Here is a 26,426-nt window from a genome sequence, read left to right on the forward strand (position 1 = left end):
TGTCTTTAAAGCGGCGTATTTTATTCATTACTAGTGTGCATGTGAACGAAGGATAGCTCATCAGGAGTTTTCACACGAGGGAAAGGCCTGGTTCTGAATTTTCTTCTGCTTCCCTTCATACTGAATGTAAAAAGAGGTTTCAACGCTACCTCGTTATTCACTCACATGGACTGCGGATGTGTAGGGTACGTGAGTGCGGTTGTAAACAAAATGGTCACGAGTGATGCTGAAACATCCCCGTAGAAAAATTAATGAATTACTGTGCTGATAAACCTCTTACGTTATTTGATTTTAAACAACTGAGCAAAACTCAACGTACTCAGACATTTCTCTCTTCGCTTATTCTGATCAACACTAAACTGACTCTCAATATTTTTTAGCGCAACGTAATCTGACTTTCAATAATCCCTACAAAAGAATGGGCCTGACTAACAATAAGCTATACCTTTCATGAATCACTTACCTCACAAAAATCTTCGTTACTCAAACTACAAAAATCTTCGTTACTCATCCTACTGCAATACAGCGAGCGCCAATATTGCCAGCTAAATAAAAGATTCTAACTACTGAAGACACTGACTACTGATATGCATAGTTAGCAAATGAAACATTTCGATAGAGAACAAACAATGTATTTACCTTAATATTCAAAAGTCTGTATATAATTTCATGATATACAGTATGACAAATTCTCTTCTGATGGACGCACGTCCAGATCGTCCGTTCTGAAAATTCTGCCATCTCTCTCCCCACATCCACGACTGAGGCGGCTCACCTCCAACTGCGCAACGCTATACGCTGTTCACATCCAGCTGCCCAACACTACAATAGCCACAGACTGCACACAGCACAGTCAGTGAGTTTCATACAAAGCGCTACTTGGCGTTACCAACATAAAAACCTAAACAGCCTACTTACAATGCTGAAGGGTATTCAACGTTACTTACATTTGATGTGTGATTATCTATTCATAAGACCCGTTGTTTTAGTTTCCTGTTATTACAATTAACAAATCCTATAGGACCATTTTGGATGATGTGGCACCAGCCGTTTTCTGTCTAGATGAACGACGCCATTTACATGGTCTGTACGAAACATGTTCCACGCACAGCCTGCACTGAGCTTGTGTCACGACTGACAGTTTCAGTCAACCTCTGCAAATCGATGTTTCTGATGCGGTCACATGCTAAATATTTTGTTCGTGGAAATAAATTAAACACTGTAAATGGTGTTCAAGATTGGGCTAATCATATCTTTGATAGGGTTTGTAGTGCCTCTAGAATGCTAGCACAGTAATACACAGTTTATTGGCGTACCGTATTTTGTATTGAAATGAGTTTAATCCATTTCGAACTGCGGAAGAAGACTGAAAGGAGTAGGATATGGGTTTCTACACTCTTCTTGGTCCTAGGGAAGATTAATAATTCACATAAATTTACGTATGTTCATGTGGAAAACTGAAACACTCCGTTTCATAAGTAACGAAGTTCTTAGCTAACAGGACACTTTTTTTTTTTTTTTTTTTTTTTTTTTTTTTTTTTTTTTTTTTTTTTGCTGCCCATTTCTAAAGGGTTATGGCGAAAAGAGCCGTAGTGCCATTCTGTAAAAGCAGAAGATAAGCGAGCATTAATGAAGTTAAGCCATATGTCAAAAATAAGCCATACGTCATAATTAATAACGCGACGTCCCTGATAAGACAGGAGGCTACGAAAAAAACGCTGATAAGAGAAGTGGGACGTAACGAGTCGAGGCCTCGGTCTGTGCACCACGCAGACGGCCGCTGCTGCGACGCTTTGTTAGGACTACCAGTCTGGGAGGACGCCTCGACATGGGGGCGATCATGGCCCGTCGGGGAGCCGTGCCAATGGACGGCGGCGACGCTGGTGCAGGCGGCGACGCGGCGTTCCACACGCACGTGTAAGTCTCGGTCCGCAGTCAGTTTCATACAATACTGCCTTACTTCGGGCCCAATCTAAGAACAGGGACTTGAGCTGATGATATATACATCTATAAAGTGTTTGCAATCAGCGTTAGCATCGCACTATATATAGCCATTCGACCATGCCGACTCACTAAAACCTTTCTCGGCCTTATTCGCAATTACGAGGTGAATCACAATTTCTATGCATACTGTATGAACCTGTGTCGCCGGAATGCATTCAATTTATTTTCTTGTTATCTGCGTAAACAGTTCTATAATATTTTAGAAATGACGGCTTTTTCCGCTTTGGCCATTATTAAACATGTTTACTTATTTACGATAACTATTTCGGCTGTCGTGACAGTCTCGTGTAGCAGCTGTAACAACATAATTTGCTAAACGACCATTTCAGTTTTAGGGAAACACTGTTCCCAAAACTCTGTGAGTCCGTCAATGATTTAAGAGAACGTAGTTCTCGCGTCAACCGCGCGAACGTACTTTGTATGCTTCGTAGAACAGAAATCGTCGTTGTCTACCCGAAAGGACGTAGCACTTCATTAAATACAAGGTTGTGTCAGACCAAGTCGTTAAGAACGAATTCACTCAACATATTGCAGAAAATAATTGCAAGTAATGTCTAAGACATTAGGTTAAGATGTAGACGTAGTATTGTGCTAAAATACTTATTCTGCGTAATTTTCTGGCTTTTAGTGAAGTGCTGTGTCTTTCTGTAGAATATTTTAAGAAATACAACAAACAGTCACATTTTTATGTATTTGTATTTATGCCAGTAGGCGTTCCGGGCTATTGCCTATCTTCAATGTATATATAAATCTTAAGTTAGTAAATCGTTAAAAACATCGATTTCAATTTGAATGCTACATCTGCCCTGTGCAAAACACCTATTGTGTCAAACTACTGCACTTCGCAAGTTGCATATGTTCAATATATTGCTCGTCAGCTCTACTTTCTACGCTGTTTGTTTTTGCTCCAATTTTCGGCATATATTATGGTGGCACAAACACTTCTCCTTTGTATCGTACACACACAAAAACAGCGTAGTATCCGCCATGTTGCCGGCTGACGTGTTTGTTTACGTCAGAAAATTACGTCTGCGGTGAATGAATTATGCTTGGATACTACTAAAGTCAGTTCGGTGTATACATTAAATATTTTTAATTTAAGATTCTGTGTCACTAAAAAACTGAAACTGCTTAGCATTAATATAAAAGGATAAATTAATCCCTCTATATAGACGACGAGGAGTCCTACAATGCATACAAAAAATATTAACTTGGTTGACACGAGAATTACATCCTCTTAGGAGGAAAGAATATGCATTGTTTCCCTTCAGTGAGGTAGAAAATGGTACAACTAAAAAAAATTGTTACAGCTGTTACTTCAGACTGGCTCAGTAGCTGATATCGCGATTCTAAATAAATAGACAGGTGGAAAAAACTGCCATTTTTAGATTACCGATTAGGGTTTCGTGCTTTCCCTAAGTCACTTCAGGTGACTGCCACGTTTAATTTCTGAAACTAGATAACAGCCTATTCAGTTGTTTATACTTGTCTAAGATGCACTTGTGCTCAGTTAACAATATGTTTCTACACTACACAAGCTATCATGCTGCTACGAGCTGCAGATTTCCCCCCCCCCCCCCCCCCCCCCCCTCCCCGGCCTTCCACTGAGAACCACCTACGCCGGGTTCTGAATGTTTACCTCTGCATTGCGGGAAGCTCATTTACTATGTAAATTAATAACTCTTACCAAGTTTTTCCTGTTCAAAGCCTCCTCTGTACAGTTACTTGATTACATTTACCCATCAATTATTCTGTAGTTGTTACTACGTTATTATTTTCCGATTGCTCCATTCCCTTACTTACTCACAGTCTCATCACACATTCCAGAAGGCTCTTATCGATGGTGTGATACGCAAAGCTCGATGCATGAAATAATGAACAAATTAATAGTGCAGCCTTGTGAAGAATGAGGGTTTATCCGTATTGCCGCAACGACCTGTCGATAAGCGATAGTTAATTTCGCAATATTGTCAGTATCGACCTTTATAAAATGCGTACGCAGTTAATATACATCGATGTTTTTCGTACGTTCAGCGTCAATCAGTCGAATCAGTTGAACATTGTGAAATTCGAACTGACGACTCTCAAATACACTTAAAAGCGAGAAACCTCGACTATCAGCCTCACAACGACCACTTCCTCCCATGAAACTAACGCGCAATCAACGTACAGTACTTACCCAGACGAGAGCAGTAAATCCGTGATAATGCACTCAGTGGATCGAAAACGATTTCGTGTCTTTCTAAACATAAAACTAAAGAAAAGTCTTTTGTGTTGCTCCATTCAAACTAGAATTTTGAATGTTCTTGAAACAACTTTTTATCTAGGAATTTAATGTTGTTAAATAAAGAAAAGTAAAGAAATTCAGCATCTTTTCTGAGCTAGTACCAAAACAGCTGCTTAAATAAAACTTAAGTACTATATGTCCTCAAATTCCCTTCGCTACAGGCTGCGGCAAATAAGTCGCATTGAGTGATTGCCTGTCATTCCACCAGTTGAAGTCCATAGTTCGTCACAATCGTAACTCAGATTGTATCCCTCGCCTCTGGCGAATTTATTTATGACAACTGAAGCGAGTACTTACGTTCCGAATAAAACATTCTATTTGTTCTCCAAAGTTTTCACGGAATGTAAGAGTCCGTAGCTGCGGCGCAAGTAGTGTAGATTGACAAATAAGCTGACGGGTAACCAAGGAAACACTCGAGAAAGCATTCCCTTAAGGTACAAACTGATACTTACAAAGGACACACAAATAATTCTTTATAGACATTGAAGGTGAACGCTTTCCGACATCTTACACTTTATCAATAATAGATAAGTGTTAGTTTTCATAATACGTATATAATTTGAACCAAAGAAGATACCACATTTCATTAAAAAAGTGTTTTTCGCGTAAGGGGAAATAGCTCTCTAGGAATGTTCGTTAAAACTGCGATGACATCCATGCTTTACAACTTAATGTCGGCTGCAGCTTTTATTGCGGCTGCTAGAAGGTAGTTGTATGCTGTGAAGTACATCATTACTTCTTAACGACGAATAGCCCACCAGCCACAATGGAATCCGGTGCTATTTTCTTCCTTGGCCTCTACATTAGACCCTGTAATATTTCAAAAGTGATCGAAATTTTGTAACGGTTTTTGATAACTGTTTCGGGAGACCCTAGTTATCTTGTGTGTATATCATGGTAACATTTCTGACTACCGAAACTAGTTTCTTTAAATTCGTCAGTTTTGTAAGTATAGCATCATCGCCAAGGATTCACCTCTCCACAAGATAACACTATACATATGATACATTAACAAGCCATACCGGCTTCAGTGTGATGCCATATAAAGTTACATACATTAACTAACCCAAACAAAAAAAAAAAAAAAAACCACTGATCCTGTTGAGTACTTTCTTTCGATGTACCGAACCATGTACAGTTTCAGGTGTACTCCCATTACCTCTACACGTCAAATCAGGCGTATAATTTGGCGGTTTGTGCCGCTAGACGCTTTTCTATATCTTGTAGCCGTGCACTATCACGTGGTAATAACACAAAGAAATTTGATTTGCGAAGGATCATCGCCAGATGCAATCAGAACTACTCTAATATAGAAGTAAATAATTAGTCGCTAAAAATTATTCATCTTAACAGAACGCTAGAGAAAAACAACATACCTTTCTATTATTTTTCTGTCTTCAATATTGGACCTGGACAAAAAAATGTAATTTGGGTGACTGACTTAATGCTGTTATATGCACATCATTCCTAATCTTTATTTATCAAATAATAGTAACGTTTATATAGACGAGTGTGCTGATTTTGTATTTTCCTACTAGGTGCCTGATGTTGATATCAGAGCTACGAAATAGATTTTGATGATAAAGGGTCATCAAACTAAGTTACTTCGAATAATTTCAAAACGGAGAATAAATAGTTAACCACGCAATAATACACCAGCTGACGTCTCCATCTGGTCATCAAAATGAAAAATGAAAGAAAAGATAACACCTTCGAGCACAGCAGAAGCAAGCTAAAATTATCTATACCGTGAAAGGCCGCTCACTTCACTTTGAGTCGTCTCGATCATACCAGGGTTTGTACAATGTCTTTTATACAAACAGCCGCAAGAAAGTGGTTAGGTGTAACATCACAGCCTCTGTGGCCGTAACTTGCTTTCAGTAGACGAGTGTGTGGGTGCGTGAGAACTAGCCGGTACACTGTTAGCATGCTGGACATCGATGCACATATGTAGAGGAGATGTTGTGTTAGAAGTAACGTTATATTTAAGAATAATGAATCTATCTTGAATCTGCATCGCAGTGGATTGTGGAAACGCAGCCGGTTTTTGTTGTGATTCTAAATGAAATGGGCTCCGGCCAGATGCCATTACATTTATAGTTACTAATATTTGCTCTGTTGCATTTGTCCTGGGAAAATCATTGTATGTGGCGAATTCCTTGCATAATACAAGGTCTTCTAGGGAATCTGTTCCTGGCTTATTTAGTTTCAATGTTCAGATACACTGAATGATCTCCAGATAGATATAGAGATAGGTACCAGACTACCAGTTAAGTAGCCACTAAATCGCAGTGGATAACGGTGCATGTCCGTTTATCCATGGGGTTGGGTTGTTTTGGAGGAGGGGACCAGACAGCGAGGTCATCGGTCTCATCGGATTAGGAAAGGAAGTCGGCCGTGCCCTTTCGAAGGAACCATCCCGGCATTTGCCTGGAGCGATTTAGGGAAATCACGGAAAACCTAAATTAGGATGGCCGGACACGGGATTGAACCGTCGTCCTCCCGAATGCGAGTCCAGTGTTTTATCCATGGAAACACAAATTACGTATGTTACCCATATTCGAGACGGCTTGGAGATCTTTGAACAGACTAGACAATGTTTGTGGGTCCTTGAAAGGTTGCTGTAATATACGTTTTGAAGGGTTTATATCATCCTATGACACAATCAAGTGGTTAACAGTTTTTAAAAGTTCACCGTGACACGAAGATAATGTGCCAGTCTAGTATTTCTTATGTAATTAGTAAAAAACGAAACATTTTCGGACAAATATTAACAAGACGCTCTTCCTTGTTTCAATGGGAGGAAAACCGTTCCCAAAGTCTGTAAAATTATTTGCAATAGCCCAGTACGTTTAGTATTCTACAGTAATGATCTCACATACTGTTTTCGGCATAGTCTTAGCATCTTTTATTCCACGGTTTGTTACCAAATTAATTATTCTTCTTAAACTCAAAATTTGTGTTATTTATCGTGTCAGATGCGAACCTGTCATGAGATATGTGAATTTTTTTCTTTCGACCAGCTTTTGGTACACCTCTACAGCTAAACGTAAACGACTTGTAGCCCTTTTTTACGTACTTATTTTCTTCCTCTTTTACAAAGTGTTACTCAATTTCACGACATAGTTTCAAATGAAATAATCATATCAATATTTCTCAGAAAGAAGCATGGGAGAAAGTTGAGCAATTATTGTAGTCCTTCCATGTACTACGTTCGTGAAAAACAGAGATGTTTCACTTCATTTACCGCAACTTTAAGCAAATTATTACATTGAAAGCAAATTCCTCACTGAATGATTTGCTCAGTTGTTTCGAGACATAGTGATCGCTTTTCATCCTTTTCATTCGTACATTGTATAGAAAACTTGAATTCAATAACTACAACGATATTTTTACCAGACCAGTCCCTTCTATAGTTTCATCAACGCATCCTTCTTCGCTGTATTGAAGTAAGGAGTGTCTAAAATTGTGAAGTTCCTACATCCTAACTTGCCTGATACTCATCTGCTCATATTGTAGCTGGTAGCAGTAAGGAAGTTCATCACGGCCTCTGCGGAGGCGCACACAGAGATACGGCTGTGGTACAGCCGCACAGCTCCCATGTTGACCCCCAGATACGTAATGATGACAGTGTTACGTCAGCGTTGAGTTTGTATCGCTAAACTTCCTTGCCCTTTCGCCTATGGTAACGGAACGATACTAGGCAATCAGAGAACCGTACATTCTCTCCTTTATTTTTCTGGATATATTGTCCACAAGTAAATGGTTCTCAATTAATACGCTGTGGCCGCTTCCGCAGTTCAGTGCTGTGCGGTATTGACACGGAAGTTCTTGAACAAGGCCTTACGCATACGTCTTGCGTCAAAACTAAAGAGAAAGTAATTACCTCGTTTGTGTTGTGGGTAGTGCAAGCTGAAGCCGTACCGGAAACATACTGCCGACGGCAGATGTGGCTGAGTTCAGGGCGTGTGCGGATGGAAGGACACGAAACAGTGTTGTTTCTTCTTCTGGTCTCCAGCCCGAAGTTTTGGTTTCGTGCAGCTCCCCTCGGTAATTTAGGCTGTGCCCTCTACATCTCTGCTTAACTAGTGCGTATCCATTACCATATTGACGATTCCTAGACGTCTCAGCGTGCTCTACAAACCGACCCATCCTTCAGTCGATCTGTGCCATAAAGTCTACCTACTTTCGTCATTGAAGATTACTTTTCTGTCCAGATACTAAAATTTTGCTATTCCTTTCAGTATGTGACTTTCTGATTTATTTCCCCCGGTATCATCTGAGTTGATCTGACTACACATTACTCTTGTTTTTCTTTTATTTATATTCATCTTATAAGCTGTTTTGAAGGCATATTTTGTGCTTCCTTTCTAAGCACGTAATACAGCAGCAGTCTTCGATACATCAACTCCAAGAGGTGGCAAAGGACTTCGAAGACCAGCTCATCGGAATGAAAATCAACTAGAGTAAAATAGAGCGAGTGGAATTCAGACGCATCAGTCGATGCTGACGGAATTAGCTTAGTAAATGAGTCACTAAACGTAGATGATCTGTTTTCCTATTTGGGCAGCAAGATAAATGACGACCGCCGAATTAGGGAGGTATAAAATGCAGACTGGCAAGAGCAAGATGGCATTTGTGAAGGAAAAGTAATTTGGTAATATCTAATATAAATTTTTTGAAGTGTGATCTCATATGGAAGCCAATCGTGGGTGGTAAGCAGTTGGAACAGTAATGGGATAGAACATCTCGAAATGTATTGTAAGAGAATATCAAAGATTAGATGGATAGGTCGATTAACTTATGAGTAGGTACTGCATCGATTTGGGAGGGAAGAAATATATGAAACAACTTGATTACAGAAGGGATCTGTTGGTAGGACTTATCCTGAAGCTTCAGGAAATTGTCATTGCGGTAACGGAGGGAGCTGTGTGCGCAAAAATTGCGGAGGGACACTGTGGCTTGACTACAGTAACGACGTTCGGATAATGTAAGGTGCAGTAATTAATCATAAACGAAGAGACTGCACAGGGTAGACGAGCGTGAAGAACTTCATCAATGGAGTCCACGCGCACACTCGCACATTAACTTTCTTCTGGGACGATTGACAGTATTGTTCCATTCTTCTGGTGTGCAGAACTTTGATTCGTCACTACCAAGTAGGAAACCTCGATGAAACTCGAACTACACATGGAAATAACTGCCACAGTATAGTATAGAAGGTAACTGAAGTAAATACGCAGTGAGACAAACAGAAATGACACATTTATTCAAAGACAATAATTATGGTCCCATGGACACTACATGGTTCTTAATAGTGTGTCTGATCACCACGGACGGCAGTGCATGCTCTGCGACGTGCTGTCATGCTGTCCACAAGGTCGGTAAGGAGTTCTTGTGGCAGTGCGTTCCATTCCTCCGAATGAGCTGTTGACACCTGCTGGGTGGTCGTTGGTGCACGTATCCGCAAAGCATCCTACCCGCAGTCGATGGGATTTAAGTCGGGGCAACGGGTGGCCCATTCCGTTCACCAAATATCCTCTCGTTACAAGAGCTGCTCCACCTTCGCTGTTAAATGCGCTCGAGCACTTTCGACCACAAAAAAGAAATCAAGGCCGAATGCAATCATGCATCCCTCAAAAGACACCCCTGGAGGTGGGATGGAGGGGGGGGGGGGGGGAGGTAAAGGAATACGTGTCATAAAGACGTCATGTCTAGTCACCAATAATGATAAATGTTAGGAATGGTTGATGGTGTTCACGAGCTAGATGATGACGAGCAAGCAGACAAGCACATATAATGCCCCCTCATATTAGTGATTTTGGCATAGAGCATGCTGTACCTATACCCCGATTTTTGAACCATCCCCATTGCATGCAAATGTCGCACGACGGTGGAATGATTATTGTTCCTTCATCACATTTGCCAGTTCTCGACTACTCTGACGTGGACTAATGTTTTTAAACGATTTTCATCAAAACCCGCAGGTCTTCTTCAACGTGGAGAGTCACTAATGTCAAAACGACGTTCCTTAAAACGAGAAAACATTTTATTGCCAGTGGCCTCATGTGCAAATGTTTCTGGCTGCATCTGCTGCTGTCACACCCGCACTGAGAGCAAACAGAAGAACATTTCGGAGATGTTTCGATTTCTCCACTTGGCACTCCATTTTCTAGCGTTCACAGCTCCACTCACTACCTCCAAATGACAAAATGACAGTATATAAAATCAAATAGCAACACTAAATTACAAACAAAATATGAGAATCGATAAATAAAGCTATTGCGACCGGAATAGCAAGATGCGACCTAACTCAAAAACTTAATATTTCCTTTACAGAATCGTCATCGCATTCCTAGAGACTGATTCGGAAAAATACATTGAAGAGCCAAAAAAATTGGTATAGACATGCATATTCAAACACACAGATACGTAAAAAGGCAGAATACGGCGCTGCGGTCGGCAACGCCTGTATAAGACAAGTGTCTGGCGCAGTTGCTAGATCGGCTACTGCTACTACAATGGCAGGTTATCAATATTTAAGTGAGTTTGAACGTGGTCTTATAGTCGGCGCACAAGCGATGGGACACAGCATATCCGATGTAGCGATGAAGTGGGGATTTTCCCGTACGACTATTTCACGGGTGTACCGTGAATACCACGAATCCGGTAAAACATCAGATCTCCGACATCACTGCGGCCGCAAAAAGATCCTGCAAGAACGGGACCAACGACGACTGAAGAGAGCCATTCAACGTGACAGAAGTGCAGTCCTTCCGCAAATTTCTGCAGTTTTCAATACTGGCCTATCAACAAGTGTCAGCGTGCGAATCATTCAACGAAACATCTTCGGTATGGGCTTTCTGAGACGAACACCCACTCGTGTGCCTTGCTGACTGCATGACACAAAGCGTTACGTCTCGCCTGGGCCTGTCAGTACCGAAATTGGATATATGACTGGAAACATGTTGCCTGGTCGGGCGTGTCTCGTTTCGTATTGTATCGAGTGGATGGACGTGTACGGGTATGGAGACAACCACATGAATCCATGGACTCATGTCAGCTGGGGACTGTTTAGAATGTTGGAGGCTCTGTAATGGTGTGGGGCGTGTACAGTTGAAGGGACATGGGACCCCAGATACGTCTAGATACGACTGTGACGGGTGACGCGTGCGTAAGCATCCTGTCTGATCACCTGCATCCATTCATGTCTATTGTGCATTCCGATGGACTTGGGCAATTCCAGCAGGACAATACGACACCCCACACGCCCAGAATTGCTACAGAGTCGATCCAGGAACACTCTTCTGAGATTACACACTTCCGTCGGCCACCAAACTCCTCAGATATGAACATCATTGAGCATATCTGGGATGCTTTGCAACGCGCTGTTCGAAAGAGATCTCCACTCCTCTTGCGGATTTATGGACAGCTCTGCAGGATTCGTGGTGTCAGTTACTTCCAGCTCTACTTCAAACATCAGTCGAGTGCTTTCCACGTCGTGTCCCGGCACTTTTGCGTGGTCACGCGTGTCCTGCATATTAGGAAGGTGTACCAGTTTCTTTGGCTCTTCACTGTGGAAAAACATAAACCAAAATGGCTGTACATGGCCTTTCCCTAAGATGTGAAGGAAGATGGTTTCCTGTGGGACACACGGTTCTCTCGCTGAGGCAGCAACGCTCGGAGTGGTCTGCGCGAGCTGACGCACTGTGCGTCCAGCAGTGGGTGGGTCAGCTGCCGAGGCGCTGTGCGTGCATAGTGGAGCGCACCTGGGCCGGCCAGAACAGGTTCCCGCCGGCTCCCAATTGCCACCGCTGAGCTGCGGCCTGCCCCGCTCCGCTCGCGGCCCTGCCCTCCACCGGCCAAGGAAGGACACTTGTCTCGCCAGTGGGCAGTGGCCAGTGGCCAGTGGCCAGACTCCGGACGACAAGAATCCGGATTCGCCAACAGGTGCTGTTCTCCAGCCAAGGTCGTTTTGCTCGTGAGAAGGGATCTGGCAAAATACTACTCTGGCAGCGACAAGCCTTTTTAAAGTTATATCACGTTAGTCGCATTCCGTGAATCCCGCAAGAGTGGTCTGTGAGATGTGCAAACCTGTCAAAGATACTCATTTTATATAAGTGCCCGATACAATGAAATATTCCATTCATATACTGTTCAGGTTTGAAACTCTCAGACACCATATAAAGTGGTTCTTACCCTTGTAAAGTTCAGAAACGCTTATCACGGAGTGGCCTGTAAGTGTCTCTTAGAAATCATGAAACAAAACTAGTGCAATTATCAGCGATAATTTAAATGGATCAAAGTCTTCGGAAAAATTCAGGGGAGAAATTTTGGAACATTGCTCTAAACAGACTGAAACAACTTAATGAACTGTCTTAGTAACTTTTCAGTTGTCTAATAGGACTTAGTGGTTCTGTGTCAGGATTTTTCAAATAGCACAAAAAGAAATAAACAGAAGGGAAAAAAATTACGTGGATAGCAACAACTTGGCACTCAAAAATCTAAAACGTTAATACTGGTAAATCGAGTGAGCAGCCCATTTAAGATATTTGGGCGAATCCTTTTAGGAGACTGGCCTGGAAAAGACTGGTTACGAAATTTATTTTCACAGAGTAGAAACTGCTATTATTCATTAAAAAAAGCTCTAAATGTAACAAAATTTCATATCACAATACACCAAACTGAGTCACAACAACATAGCCGTCAAAATGGTGTGGCTGAAATACTCGTTTTTAAACAAAGTCAGACGCCGAAGAAATCCCAATGAGAGATCGGAAAGTGGACACGAAAAAGTGAGGTCATAATTATGCTGAAAAAGTAACATGCAAACTGAACCAATAGAGAATTTGAAAGCCACAGCACCATTTATTGAAATATGAAGAAACGCAGGCTGAAATTATGTGCGTACATTTAAAGAATGAAACCAACTAGACTAACTACATATACTCCTGGAAATTGAAATAAGAACACCGTGAATTCATTGTCCCAGGAAGGGGAAACTTTATTGACACATTCCTGGGGTCAGATACATCACATGATCACACTGACAGAACCACAGGCACATACACACAGGCAACAGAGCATGCACAATGTCGGCACTAGTACAGTGTATATCCACCTTTCGCAGCAATGCAGGCTGCTATTCTCCCATGGAGACGATCGTAGAGATGCTGGATGTAGTCCTGTGGAACGGCTTGCCATGCCATTTCCACCTGGCGCCTGAGTTGGACCAGCGTTCGTGCTGGACGTGCAGACCGCGTGAGACGACGCTTCATCCAGTCCCAAACATGCTCAATGGGGGACAGATCCGGAGATCTTGCTGGCCAGGGTAGTTGACTTACACCTTCTAGAGCTCGTTGGGTGGCACGGGACACATGCGGACGTGCGTTGTCCTGTTGGAACAGCAAGTTCCCTTGCCGGTCTAGGAATGGTAGAACGATGGGTTCGATGACGGTTTGGATGTACCGTGCACTATTCAGTGTCCCCTCGACGATCACCAGTGGTGTACGGCCAGTGTAGGAGATCGCTCCCCACACCATGATGCCGGGTGTTGGCCATGTGTGCCTCGGTCGTATGCAGTCCTGATTGTGGCGCTCACCTGCACGGCGCCAAACACGCATACGACCATCATTGGCACCAAGGCAGAAGCGACTCTCATCGCTGAAGACGACACGTCTCCATTCGTCCCTCCATTCACGCCTGTCGCGACACCACTGCAGGCGGGCTGCACGATGTTGGGGCGTGAGCGGAAGACGGCCTAACGGTGTGCGGGACCGTAGCCCAGCTTCATGGAGACGGTTGCGAATGGTCCTCGCCGATACCCCAGGAGCAACAGTGTCCCTAATTTGCTGGGAAGTGGCGGTGCGGTCCCCTATGGCACTGCGTAGGATCCTACGGTCTTGGCGTGCATCCGTGCGTCGCTGCGGTCCGGTCCCAGGTCGACGGGCACGTGCACCTTCCGCCAACCACTGGCGACAACATCGATGTACTGTGGAGACCTCACGCCCCACGTGTTGAGCAATTCGGCGGTACGTCCACCCGGCCTCCCGCATGCCCACTATACGCCCTCGCTCAAAGTCCGTCAACTGCACATACGGTTCACGTCCACGCTGTCGCGGCATGCTACCAGTGTTAAAGACTGCGATGGAGCTCCGTATGCCACGGCAAACTGGCTGACACTGACGGCGGCGGTGCACAAATGCTGCGTAGCTAGCGCCATTCGACGGCCAACACCGCGGTTCCTGGTGTGTCCGCTGTGCCGTGCGTGTGATCATTGCTTGTACAGCCCTCGCGCAGTGTCCGGAGCAAGTATGGTGGGTCTGACACACCGGTGTCAATGTGTTCTTTTTTCCATTTCCAGGAGTGTATATTGTGGAATTCTACGAAACTCACATTGATGCTAAAATTTAAACAATGAAACTAACGTGGGCACAATGAAGGCTAAAAGAAAATTGTTAAAATGCCCCCTGCTGTTTATCGCATGGCCAGTAAGGCCCAAATGTTAATAATAATAATAATAATAATAATAATAATAATAATAAATTCATTCATCCGTTTCACACATGGTTTTGGATTCAGATCGTCGATTTAGATATTACACATATGAACCAGTAGATCTTAAAAGGGCATAAGTCCGCAAGCCGCAACTTTCGGAAAATTAAAAAAAAACTCTTTCGCAAAAAGAGTTTCTACATTACTGACGTTACTTTTCTTCGTAGTTACGTGTTGCGAAAAGACATTCTACCATATTTTCACAAAAAATACATTTATGTGCAACACTTGTCTTCATAAGGTTTGATGTAATGCCTTTAATCAGTTTCTTCTACGTTATTAGTTGATCACTCACACATATCGTCATAGAAGGGTGTAATAAACTGTCCCGGAATATACTGCTCGAGTTTTCTAATGTCCTCCACTTTTTTGGAGTTAATCGGACAATTCTTCAGCTACGCCTTTTCTTTAGGGAATAGCATATTTTCACATTTTGCCAGCTTAAAACTATTTGATCTTAATCCGTCGTTAGTGATAAGTTTTCAGCACTCCCTTGTTGTGCTTGTTGCTTTCAAACATGTAGTATTTTGATATACCAAGCTGTAATTATTCTTCTTCAGGAATATCCATCCATACATATTAAGCAAATAAAAAATTTTTGTCTTATAAAATTTCTTCCAGCTTTTGAAATCAACTGAAAAAAATTTCCTTTCCTTCACAGTTTTAACACTGTAGTTTGTGTTAGTCCTTTGATTTTGCACCATTTTTATCAGATTTTTATTAGAAGAATTTTTTACGCTTTTACGTTTTTAGAAACTATTTCCTCCTGCAAATCAAAGTCGGAATCCATCTTCCTGGAGCGGATAAACATACTCTAACTAAAATAAAAATAACTATAATAGCTGCAAGGAATTAAAGGATTGACAGGAGTGTCCCGGATTATCACATGAGAGCACTAATGTAGTTGTTCTGAATAGGGCATCAGCTCATGGACTGATGCCCCTTTTCAAAACATATGAACAACCGCCCCCCCCGTGGGGCTCGCCACTCTTTGGCAGGTTTGTGCTTGGCTACCACAGAGCCCCAGGCTGTTCAGCATTTTTTCCATTCCGTGCTGCATGTCTATCCTGTTGCTGTTCTCTTTCCCCTCTCTTGGGGAAAATATTTGGGATATTATTGGGAATGTTCTGCTTTCTGTCACTGACATGCGAATAGTATCACCTCTGTTTTTCGCTCCCTTTTCCTTTCTTTGTTTCCCTCCTCCTCTCGTTCTTCCGCTTCGGCGTTTGAGGATCGTCTTTTTTTTTCTTCTTCCTCCCTGTGCACTCCCGAAGGCCAGCCCACACATCTTCACGCATAACAGATGACTGGGTAACGCGTAATTCCCAGCACCAGGTCGACAGTTAGGGTTTGCATGTACACCCTGGTACAGGTCAGGCCCAGGAAGACGTGATTGCCTGAGCTGTAACCTTCCCAAATTGCCAATTGGTCCCTCCGTCAGGTGTGACCTGAGGTGTGAACAATCGCCTGAAATGGGTGCGCCACCTTGTGAAGGGGGCCCCCAGTTGGAAGGAGCTTGCCATCGTAGACGATGGTAATCATGGAGGATTTCCTCGCTATGAGTCCCAATCATCGTCTACAATACGTAAACGCAAGGCGGCCAGTGTTCCTGCTGCACCACGGTTTCTCGTGGTCTCATGTACTGAAGACGGTCAGTCCTTCGCCATGGTAAATCCGTTTATTATTCAGAAAAGTGTAGATTCAGTTGCTGGCCGTGTGAAATCCTGCTCTCGTTTATGGAATGGCACTCTGCTTTTGGAGACCACTTCTGATTCCGTCGACCGCGTTTTACTTTTTATCCGCCGAAGCAATATGGCAAAGGCCATTTAATTTTTATTTTTGGGCCTCCATTTCTGTAAAGGTTTTTTAGCCCTTTTTCCATGTGCCTGTTTTTAGCTGTCTCCTATTTTGCCCATTGGGACTGTCGTATAGACGTTTAACTCCTCTCTGTGTTCGTGTTCTACACTTTTGACTTGGGTGCGTGTGATTCCAGCTGTTTTTTGCCCCCTAAAGCAAAACACAAGGATTTTTCAAGCCATTGGAACTATGATAATACGCAATAGATTGGTTGGTAGTCATGAACGTGTTCAACTCCTAAGCTGATTTTCTTAAAAAAATGTGACTGATGTCCTTTCCAAAACAACTGGTTCAGTTATGTCTTCAGGTGCCCTCGTGGTAGTCCAACTCCACCGTAACTTCGAAGTGCATAAGCTGATCGAGAACAGAACTATATCGAAAATCGATAGTACTTATGTGAGCATAAAATACGCCAACTGTGGGCATTCGGTGCAAGTTGCACTCAGTTTTCTTTTGGCAGGCATGAAAATTCCGTTACAATATGCTTCGTCTTCATACTGGTTGCACTCAGGAACTGGCATACTTTATACTTACAGTAGCACAAGAATGTCAATGTGGGCTACAGGCCTGACTGCAGCTATAGTGTGCAGCCTTTCATCATCACGTCCTAAGAAGGGGGAGGGTGACGCCCCCTCCCCCAGCTGCATTTTACCACTGTGAAAAATCCCAGTTAGTCACTAGATAGCAAGCTGTGTGGACCTGGGAGCGTCCCCGAAGGACTGGAACGAGCAAAATTCTCCGCGTCCATCCGCGGTTGAACCCGTGACCTCCAGGACAGAGTCCAGTGCTCTACTCGCTGGACCACCACTGGCACTTACGTTGTTATATAAAGGTAAAACGTTAAGAGCTCTAGTAAAAACAAATTACAGCGCTGTAACACACCCACATATTGCAAGAATCTCATTCGCTGGTGGCCCAGAAGGATTTCAACCTGTGACAGCGGCTCCTCGCTGTATTTCATAACGCTCATACGTTTTTACTACCGCTCATAAGTTTTTACGCGTATATAACAACAGGAACGTTCTATTGCTTCAACATGTGATAATGGAATATCTCGTATGAATCTGGGAAACACTGGATTTTACGATTTGAAATAAGGTTCTGGAAATAAAACCCAAAAAACAGACAGTGGACAGATTTTTATTCGTAAAAGTCTTCCATTATCTCTGATTGGCATAATAAACCATCGCAAATTACTTAAAAATTCTGAAACATTAAATTTAATAATTTCTGTGGAGATTGCCGTCAGTGGAGTAGGTGGTTTTCCCAACTGACTTTAATTCAGTCCTCCACCACGTTACGTACATAACATTTAGTATGCACTGGAAGATAGGTAGTTGAATACATTTTTAAGCAGACTGTTTTCGGTTCTCCTGTTAGAACCACATATTTCGCTATTTTTTTTTTTTAAGAACAGAGAAATTATATTTACGGTTAAGTGCAAGAAATACAAAGTTTTTTGAACAGGTCCCTGCAAGATATTTCAGAATTCGCACCAAATGTAATTCCCATAATGATCTTCTGTTTCCTGAAAACATTCTCTAAGTTGAATTTCCCCAAAACGATTGCTTGGCTTATTAGTGATCGGAAATTCGCAGAATAAGCTAGTTTTTCCGTTTGTAAATTACTTATAGCGGTATCGTAACAGTAGCTCAAATAAGGTGCATCATTAATTCGAGGCAGTGGATTATCGAATGAAGGCTATGGCCTGTTTATGATTTCAAGAACTCAACACTTTCTACTTATCGTATTTTATTGTTAGAGAAACTTATTCTTGCAGCTTCTCCTGTGAGAAGTACTGAACTTTATGTACAGTGTCTTGACCAAATTCAATAATATATTTGACTTGACCATTTGTTGACGTTTTCAATCATTTTGGTTACTTCTTCAGTAAAGAGTCTCGTATTATTTTTTATTCCCACACATGCAAAGTCTGGAAAAAGTGATATTCTGCAACTATGAACGGAAGAGCGTTGTTATAAATCAGCAATTGAGGACCCGAAGCAGAGCCCTGTGACACAACGTGACTGGCTGCTTCAAACTTGTGATGGCATTTACCGTTTAACAGCCAGCTTACACCTACCTGTAGGTAACCTACATGATACTGGAAATAAAAAGAAGCTAAGCTTCTCAAAGATGATTTGCATTTAGTCGGAATCATAGTGACTTCTTGCCAAAACCGACACAGAGAATGGGTATTTTGTTCAGTAACGTACATGGCGGAAAATAGCTTCATTTTCAGGGCTTCAGTTGACTATCAAAGTATTACTGCCACGTCAAAGTGACAGAAATGCGTAGGTCTAAACTTGGCTGCTTTTCTTTTGTACATGGAATCGCAGTCAATAAGCTCAGCGAACAAACTATTAATCCCACGTTAAAAGAACAAAGTTGGTGCTTTGGAGAGTTTTAGCTGGAATATAACTGCTACCAGAAATGTGATCAATTGACGCACACTGTAAGTCATTGCAATGTAGTGTGTGTGTGTGTGTGTGTGTGTGTGTGTGTGTGTGTGTGTGTGTGTGTATTTTCCAGTGATTATATCGAGAATGAATACCGTCTCCCAAAGTAACGACCGTGTACACACGTCTGCTTACATACGTTACCAGTTTCACGAACATTACACCAGCCGGCCGAAGTGGCCGTGCGGTTAAAGGCGCTGCAGTCTGGAACCGCAAGACCGCTACGGTCGCAGGTTCGAATCCTGCCTCGGGCATGGATGTTTGTGATGTCCTTAGGTTAGTTAGGTTTAACTAGTTCTAAGTTCTAGGGGACTAATGACCTCAGCAGTTGAGTCCCATAGTGCTCAGAGCCATTTGAACCATTTTGAACATTACACCCTAACGCTCCCCATACCAATCCCATAGACAATATCTGGGACTACTTCGAACAGTGGGTGATACATAGCAATGAACATCCCCGCAGTTTGGTAACTCTTTGGGATCTAGTCAACAGTGAGTGGGGGGTTTAGCTGGACGTGGCACACCCGGAGAAATTTATCGACCCGCCCTCTACGCTCAACTGACTGCATAATCAATACTAAACATGGTGTTAAACGGCGGCTTAACTCTTAAAGTGTGGAATTATTTCAGACAGACTAGCTGCCCACATGACTTATCATGGGAGAAAAATAAGAAACAGGACGACACCAGCTGATTAGTTAGTCTCGATATAAAATTGCGAATAGCTCAGATTCGAAAGACCTACAATCTTAAAGAACTTCATCTGTGATACCCTGATCTCCTGTGGGGGTATATCTGTTTGTTACGATCTGCTTTTTTCCGTGTCCTAATTTTTCGACTGTCATGACGGCTTCAGACCGTAAATAACTGATTTTACTGCAACATAAATACGTGGTTTTACATCTAAAGCGCCAGCATCCCAATTTATCATACTCGGTGAGATGTTCTCAGCAGTGTACGCGCCCGGAGATTAAGACCGCCCGCTCTATGCCGTTAGGCACGTGGACCACTCGTCGCCAGTAAACAACATTCCGTCACACGTGCTGGGCGCTCCGGAACAGAAGCGGCAGCTAGACGCCGATTAAAAATACGCGCCAGGAAGGACCAATAAAAATTCCCGTGCCGACTACGTCCACGACTCAATGGATCACGTCAGCTAAGTTAACTGGACCTGGGCAGGAAAAGCCCACCTCCTTTCTTCGGAAGCGGCAAGTGGCGTATTTTCGAATTCGTCGAGGAATGCTGCTGCCTTGTGTGTCACCGTCTGACTGCAGTGATTTCTCATATTATCGCCGCGTAGGAAGCTGGCTGCGTATGATAGTGTTCCCAGTCTGCGCACAGTGGTATTAACTACATGCGGGGTGTTAAAAAAGTCTCTCTGCGGTGCCGTATGATTGTTAGCCGCGCGTGCCGTATGATTGTTCACCTGCCTCGGTTACTTCCCTTCCAAGTGGACCCTCCCAACATTCCCCTGTTCCCTTCATCTCAGCCAGCGTCAGTAGTATCGTTGGTGCGTGTCGTTACGTGTTGACGTCAGCGTTTAAGTTTAGTTCCTATGTTCGTTTGTTTCGTTTTTGTCACTGATAAAATGCTAACACTTGAAGAACGTGTGTTTTTAGTCGAACAAGTGTTCAAAGCTGGCGGTAAATACACAGTTTCAGTTCGTCAAACATTTAGTTCATTTTTCCCGGAGACAACACTCCCACAAGGCGATACTGTGCGAGATTTGATTAACAAATTTCGAAATACGGGTTCAGTGACAGATGCACCGAGAAGTGGTCGTACTAGCGTTTTGCCTGAGGATAAACTACTCGGTATTTCAGATAAAATGTCCAGGAGTCCCAACAAGTCAGTACGAAAACTCGCCCAGGAAATCGATGTTAGTGTCGGAGCGGCCCACACAGCTGTAATGAAAAAATTAGAACTTTTCCCGTACAAAGTGACAGTCGTGCAAGAACTGAAAAATACTCATCATGGCAAGTGACTGCATTATTGTCAATGGTTCAAAAATTTCGTTCAACAAAATGGAAGGGATATTCTTAATGAAATGTTTTTCATTGATGAGGGGTGGTTTCATTTATTCGGGTACATGAACTTGCAAAATACTCCATAGTGTATTCATGAGGAACCACTTCATTCTGTGAAAATAGGAGCTTGGATTACAATTTCTAGACGTCGGATTGTGGGTCCCATATTTTCCAACGAGACAATAAACGCAAAACTATACTGCAGTGATGTTCTGTACCCATTCATAGGAGAACTTTGGTTAAGTGAAGTACTGAACGGTTATTTTCAGCAAGATGGTGCAACCGCGCATACAGCTCGCGTGTCAATATTACTGCTTGCTGATGTTTTTGGTGATGGCATAATACTCCATTGTGTATTCATGAGGAACCACTTCATTCTGTGAAAATAGGAGCTTGGATTACAATTTCTAGACGTCGGATTGTGGGTCCCATATTTTCCAACGAGACAATAAACGCAAAACTATACTGCAGTGATGTTCTGTACCCATTCATAGGAGAACTTGGGTTAAGTGAAATACTGAAAGGGTTATTTTCAGCAAGATGGTGCAACCGCGCATACAGCTCGCGTTTCGATATTACTGCTTGCTGATGTTTTTGGTGATGGCATAATTTCACAGGGACTTTGGCCTCCACGATCGCCTGACCTAACACCACCTGACTTTTTCTTCTGGGGTGCAGCGAAAGCAACTGTCTATAAAAACCGCCCAGAATCCATCGATGAATTGAAAAGTTCAATATCCACTTTCACTACTTCTGTTACAGAAGAAATGTTCCAGCTTGTGTCTGGTAACATGACTAGACGAATTGCATTGGGTGTTCAACAACAGGGAGGACATTTTCAACATATAATGTGAAAATTTGTAAGTAAAAATGAATATTCAATAAATTAATAACTTGTATTTCACTGAGTTTCATTTCGGTATATCCACTGCGGCATACGGCACGCGCGACTTAAAATCATACGGCACTGTAGAGAGACTTTTTGAACACCCCGTAGAAAATTTTACGCGGACGACAATTAGTTTATTATTTTATTTGTTTTATACTGTCTACAGTCAGCGACAAATATCTCTATAAAACCCACTGTGTGCGTTTATATACGTTGTACTGGGTCGATTTCAACCAAATTTAGTAAACGTATCACTTAGTCTATGAAAAAAGCTCTGTGGGAATAGGAACCACGTCTTTCTCCTAGCTGTGATGGTGAAAAGGGATTGCCATAGTAACCTAACTCAGGAACGTTTGCAGCATTTTCAGCCAAATATTGTACATACATGACGCATATATATGCATGAAAATACTGTGGACTACTACTACACCAAGGGGTGAGAATGGAAGTGAGAAGCCGGGAAACGTGAAAAAACTCTGTAACGACCAATGTTGGTATCGAGGTCGCTGGGCAGGTTAGTGTCAGTCCGATGACGTTTCACCCTCCCTATTCTTTATCCGTTGCTACGCCACATTATATAATGAACCTTCGACTGGGAACTTTGACTCCTGGCTAGTCACAACATATGGCCCTAGGCCCTGATAAGACTCAAATGATCATAATCAAACATAAGTACATTACTCGAGGACTCCATCTACTCTATTTGGCTAGAAGATGTTTCCCCCGTATTGAAACAGTATTATCGCCCAACCAAGCAATAACCCAACGTTCATTGACAGCCACAGACCGATTAACCTCATCAACGTCCTTTGCAAACTGAAAAGATAGCATTCCAACGATTATGATCGGTTCTCGAATCACAGGTCCTTCCGTTACAGTATATTTTCAGGAGATGGTGCTCCACACTGGTAAATGCTTCAAAAAAGTCGTAATCACCACCTCAAGCTGCTGATAAATTTCTTTATTTAACAATCAGTTTCGGTCGATAGACCATCACCAGGTTCTTAAAAGCATTTACGGCATCATATTACGCGAATATAAAAAAATTGACAAATTCGTTGTTTTATTACCTGTCGTCAGTGTTGTCACACCGAATGGTTGGAATGGCTCTAAGAACTATGGGACTTAACATCTGACACTTAGAACCACTTAAACCTAACTAACCCAAGGACATCACGCGCATCCAAGCCCGAGGCAGGATTCGAACCTGCGACCGTAGGAGCAGCGCGGTTCCAGACTGAAGCGCCTAGAACCGCTCGGCCACAGCGGCCGGCGTTGTCACATCGTAATATAAATAACACCGTCAATATATTAACTGTGCAAAGCGGTGCACTCCATATTAAATCAGCAATCGACGTTAACGTTATGAAGCACTCTGACTGTGATTTGATAATTGTTTAAATTTATGGGTGGCGTCGCTAATTCCAGATGAACTCTCTCTTGATAGAGGGACTGGTGGCTCTCTGTTTAGTCTCTTAAATCCCAACCAACCGACGTTTCACCACAAGGAGCGGAGTCTGGGTGAAGGTCACAGTGTTAAATATCAGCATCTCTCTCTAACGCCTGAAGTAATTTCTATCGTTCGTGGTACTCGAAGCACTTGTTACCTGGACAAAATGTCTGTGACTGCAGAACATCCCAAGCACACCTATAACTGGGGATGGGCGTGAAATCGGATGACATGTAAAAACGGCCGCACACGACCTGGTGGTATTTCTCTGTTCTCCACATACAAAACGAAACAGCCAATGTTTTACAAATATATTTCATAGGATATGAAGAGTAAAAGATCAAGGATCTGTGGTAGGAGCAAGGCATAACTTAGGACTAAACGTTCAAAGAATGGTTCACGAACAAAACAATCTCATTTGTTTTTAGATTATTGTTTGTAAGTTCAAATAAATATTACTTTCATAACTCATCGACTTCATTTAACCCAGACTCTGGCGATAAACAAAATTTAAATAAAAGCAGTAACATGACTGAAGCGTAAAAATCTGATTAAATTCTAACCCTGTTAACCAACATGAAATTTTTTTATTTCATTTGTACTTCTAAAAAGTGCCTTGTCCACAACTGCTAGCATACCTTTTATCCAGTCAGAATTAGAAGTTTTCTCAGCGGTCAGATAAAACTGCAGAACAAAATTCTCTACAGATAAAGATGATTTCATGTTTAGCCTCCATATCAAAGTAACGAATGATAATGCAGTGGTGCTTGATCTAGGAGATATGGGTTAGAAAACTGGTTGTAAAGGGTGCCTTCATTGTCAGGGTTTATCAGGCAAGGGGACAAAGAGGACGGCGTAAAAATCCTCATGTCAATAGGTTGGCCCACTATCCTGGGTAATACGTCAAGCCTCTCCATCGTCTTTCACGATGTCAGGGCATGTGACATTGTTGGTGGTGAGTTCTCTCCAACGCTCACTTGAATGGTGGTGGAATGTGGAACTGAAACTGATTTAATAAAGGTGTACAGTATTAATAATCGACAAGCAGTCCACATGGTCACAGTTAATTATTTCAGTTAAATGTCACCTATGTCGAAATTGGTCCCATTCTCAGGATGTGAGCATTTTTGGGTAGGTGGGTAGATCCGGAAATTCCTCTCTTCCTACTTGGGCAAGTTCCTTGTGGAAATGACTTGTTGTTACTTCCCCCGAGCCGTTATGTACTACAAAGTGCATATCTCTGTCGTGCGGACAATTGCTTCTACAGTGCGGTTTTGTGTTCTCGCACACGCTGGTCCTGGGTTCGATTCTGGGGAGGACACAGTGATTTCGAGGTTGGGCAGAGTACAAGTGTGTCTGAACACACATTGCACCGAACGCTTCTAACGATGGGCATCCGCAGCTGATAACCCATGCATGTGCCAATGCGAACGCCACGACATCGGGAACTACGAGTAAAAGGGGCACGTGACCATCGGTACTGGACGTTTGCGCATTGGCAAAGCGTTGCATGGTCTGCTGAACCCCGATACCTTCATCATGCCGATGGGAGGGCGCAAATCCGTCGTCTTCCAGGGGAACAGCTCCTTGATACCTGTTCTACAGGAGGGAGACCAGCTGCCGGCGGCTTCATTATGTTCTAGGGAACATACACTTGGGCATCCATAGGTCCAGCGGAGCTCATGCAAGGCACCATGATGGCCAAGGAGTGTCGTACTCTGGTTGCAGACTACGTACACCCCTTCTTGACGATCATGTTTGCCGACGGTAGTGGCATTTTTCAACAAGATAATGCGCCATGTCACAAGGCCAGGAGTGTGATGGAGTGGTTAGAGGAACACAGTGTCGAGTTCCAATGTGGAATAGTGGTGTCGAACAGTGCACCATCACCTTATAGGCCCGTTGTTCGTAAAAGGACCATCTTCTACGCCTGTTCTCCATTCTTCTTTGGAGTAGGAGGAATCTGTATCAACATAGATGTCCGGCCCACAGTTCACTAATTTCGACTGCGTGGCTTTTCTCTAAATCGACGGAATGGACGAAGAAGACGAGTACCTTGGCCGGTCCGTTCGCCAGATCTGATGCCATTGGGTTTTTGCTGTTGGGGAAGCTGAAAGACAGTGCAGTTGCCGTAGAAATGCTAGAACGTGTGCAGCAATAGTTGTATGGCAGACTGCTGGCTTGTGTTTACGTTGGTGGTGGTCATTTTTAGTACAGGCTTTGAGGGTATATTGGTTCTTTACGTGCCAGACTCCACGCAGGTACTATATTCATCTTTTTTTGTCTTTCGTTTGTCCTGGGCAATGCACCATTTATCAACACGACACCTCCACAGACGTATTAACTTCTGTGTAGGTCTGCACGTAAGCACCCATGTCTAATAAACATTCGTTTGTGCTACCACATGGAACAAACAACTGTCGGTATTTACAGTGTTCGAACTTCTCGTAAACTTTGCTTTAGACACATTAAACAAATACCATTGACATGCCAATTTACTCTACTTTAATTGTGGTACTGTCGATAGGCATTGTTGCAGTGATATATTTGTACATCCGGCCGGGGTGGCCGAGCGGTTCTAGTTCTAAGTTCTAGGGGACTGCTGCCCTCAGAAGTTAAGTCCCATAGTATTCAGAACCATTTGAACCATATTTTTGTACCTTCTGTAAATAACTACCCATTCGGAACTGATAACACTCGGTGTATGGTCTGCAAAGGCGGATCCTGCCCATCATTTCAATATGTGAAATCCGCATATCAATGGGGCCTTAGGTTCATGAGATACTTGCAGCGCAAATTACAGGTGAGTCACCTTGTATATGCAGCCATGTGTAAGGTGACGATCACGTAAAACCAAAATTAGAGAATGCAAAAGGAAGGCAGATTTCTTTGGAGGGTT

At 42.8% G+C, this 26,426-nt stretch overlaps 1 protein-coding gene across 1 annotated transcript in view; it reads left to right on the plus strand.

Annotated features, from left to right (window-relative positions):
* The first annotated feature begins 1,797 nt into the window (after positions 1-1,797).
* Positions 1,798-26,426, plus strand: part of LOC124615473 — a 222,239-nt gene continuing 197,610 nt past the window's right edge. The window contains exon 1 of the mRNA XM_047143393.1: positions 1,798-1,917. Within this exon, the coding sequence (XP_046999349.1) occupies positions 1,829-1,917 (89 nt within the window). The 5' untranslated portion in view covers positions 1,798-1,828. The remainder of the gene's footprint in view (positions 1,918-26,426) is intronic.

Source organism: Schistocerca americana, chromosome 5 (assembly GCF_021461395.2).
Source record: "Schistocerca americana isolate TAMUIC-IGC-003095 chromosome 5, iqSchAmer2.1, whole genome shotgun sequence".
NCBI classification, from domain to species: Eukaryota; Metazoa; Arthropoda; class Insecta; order Orthoptera; family Acrididae; genus Schistocerca; species Schistocerca americana.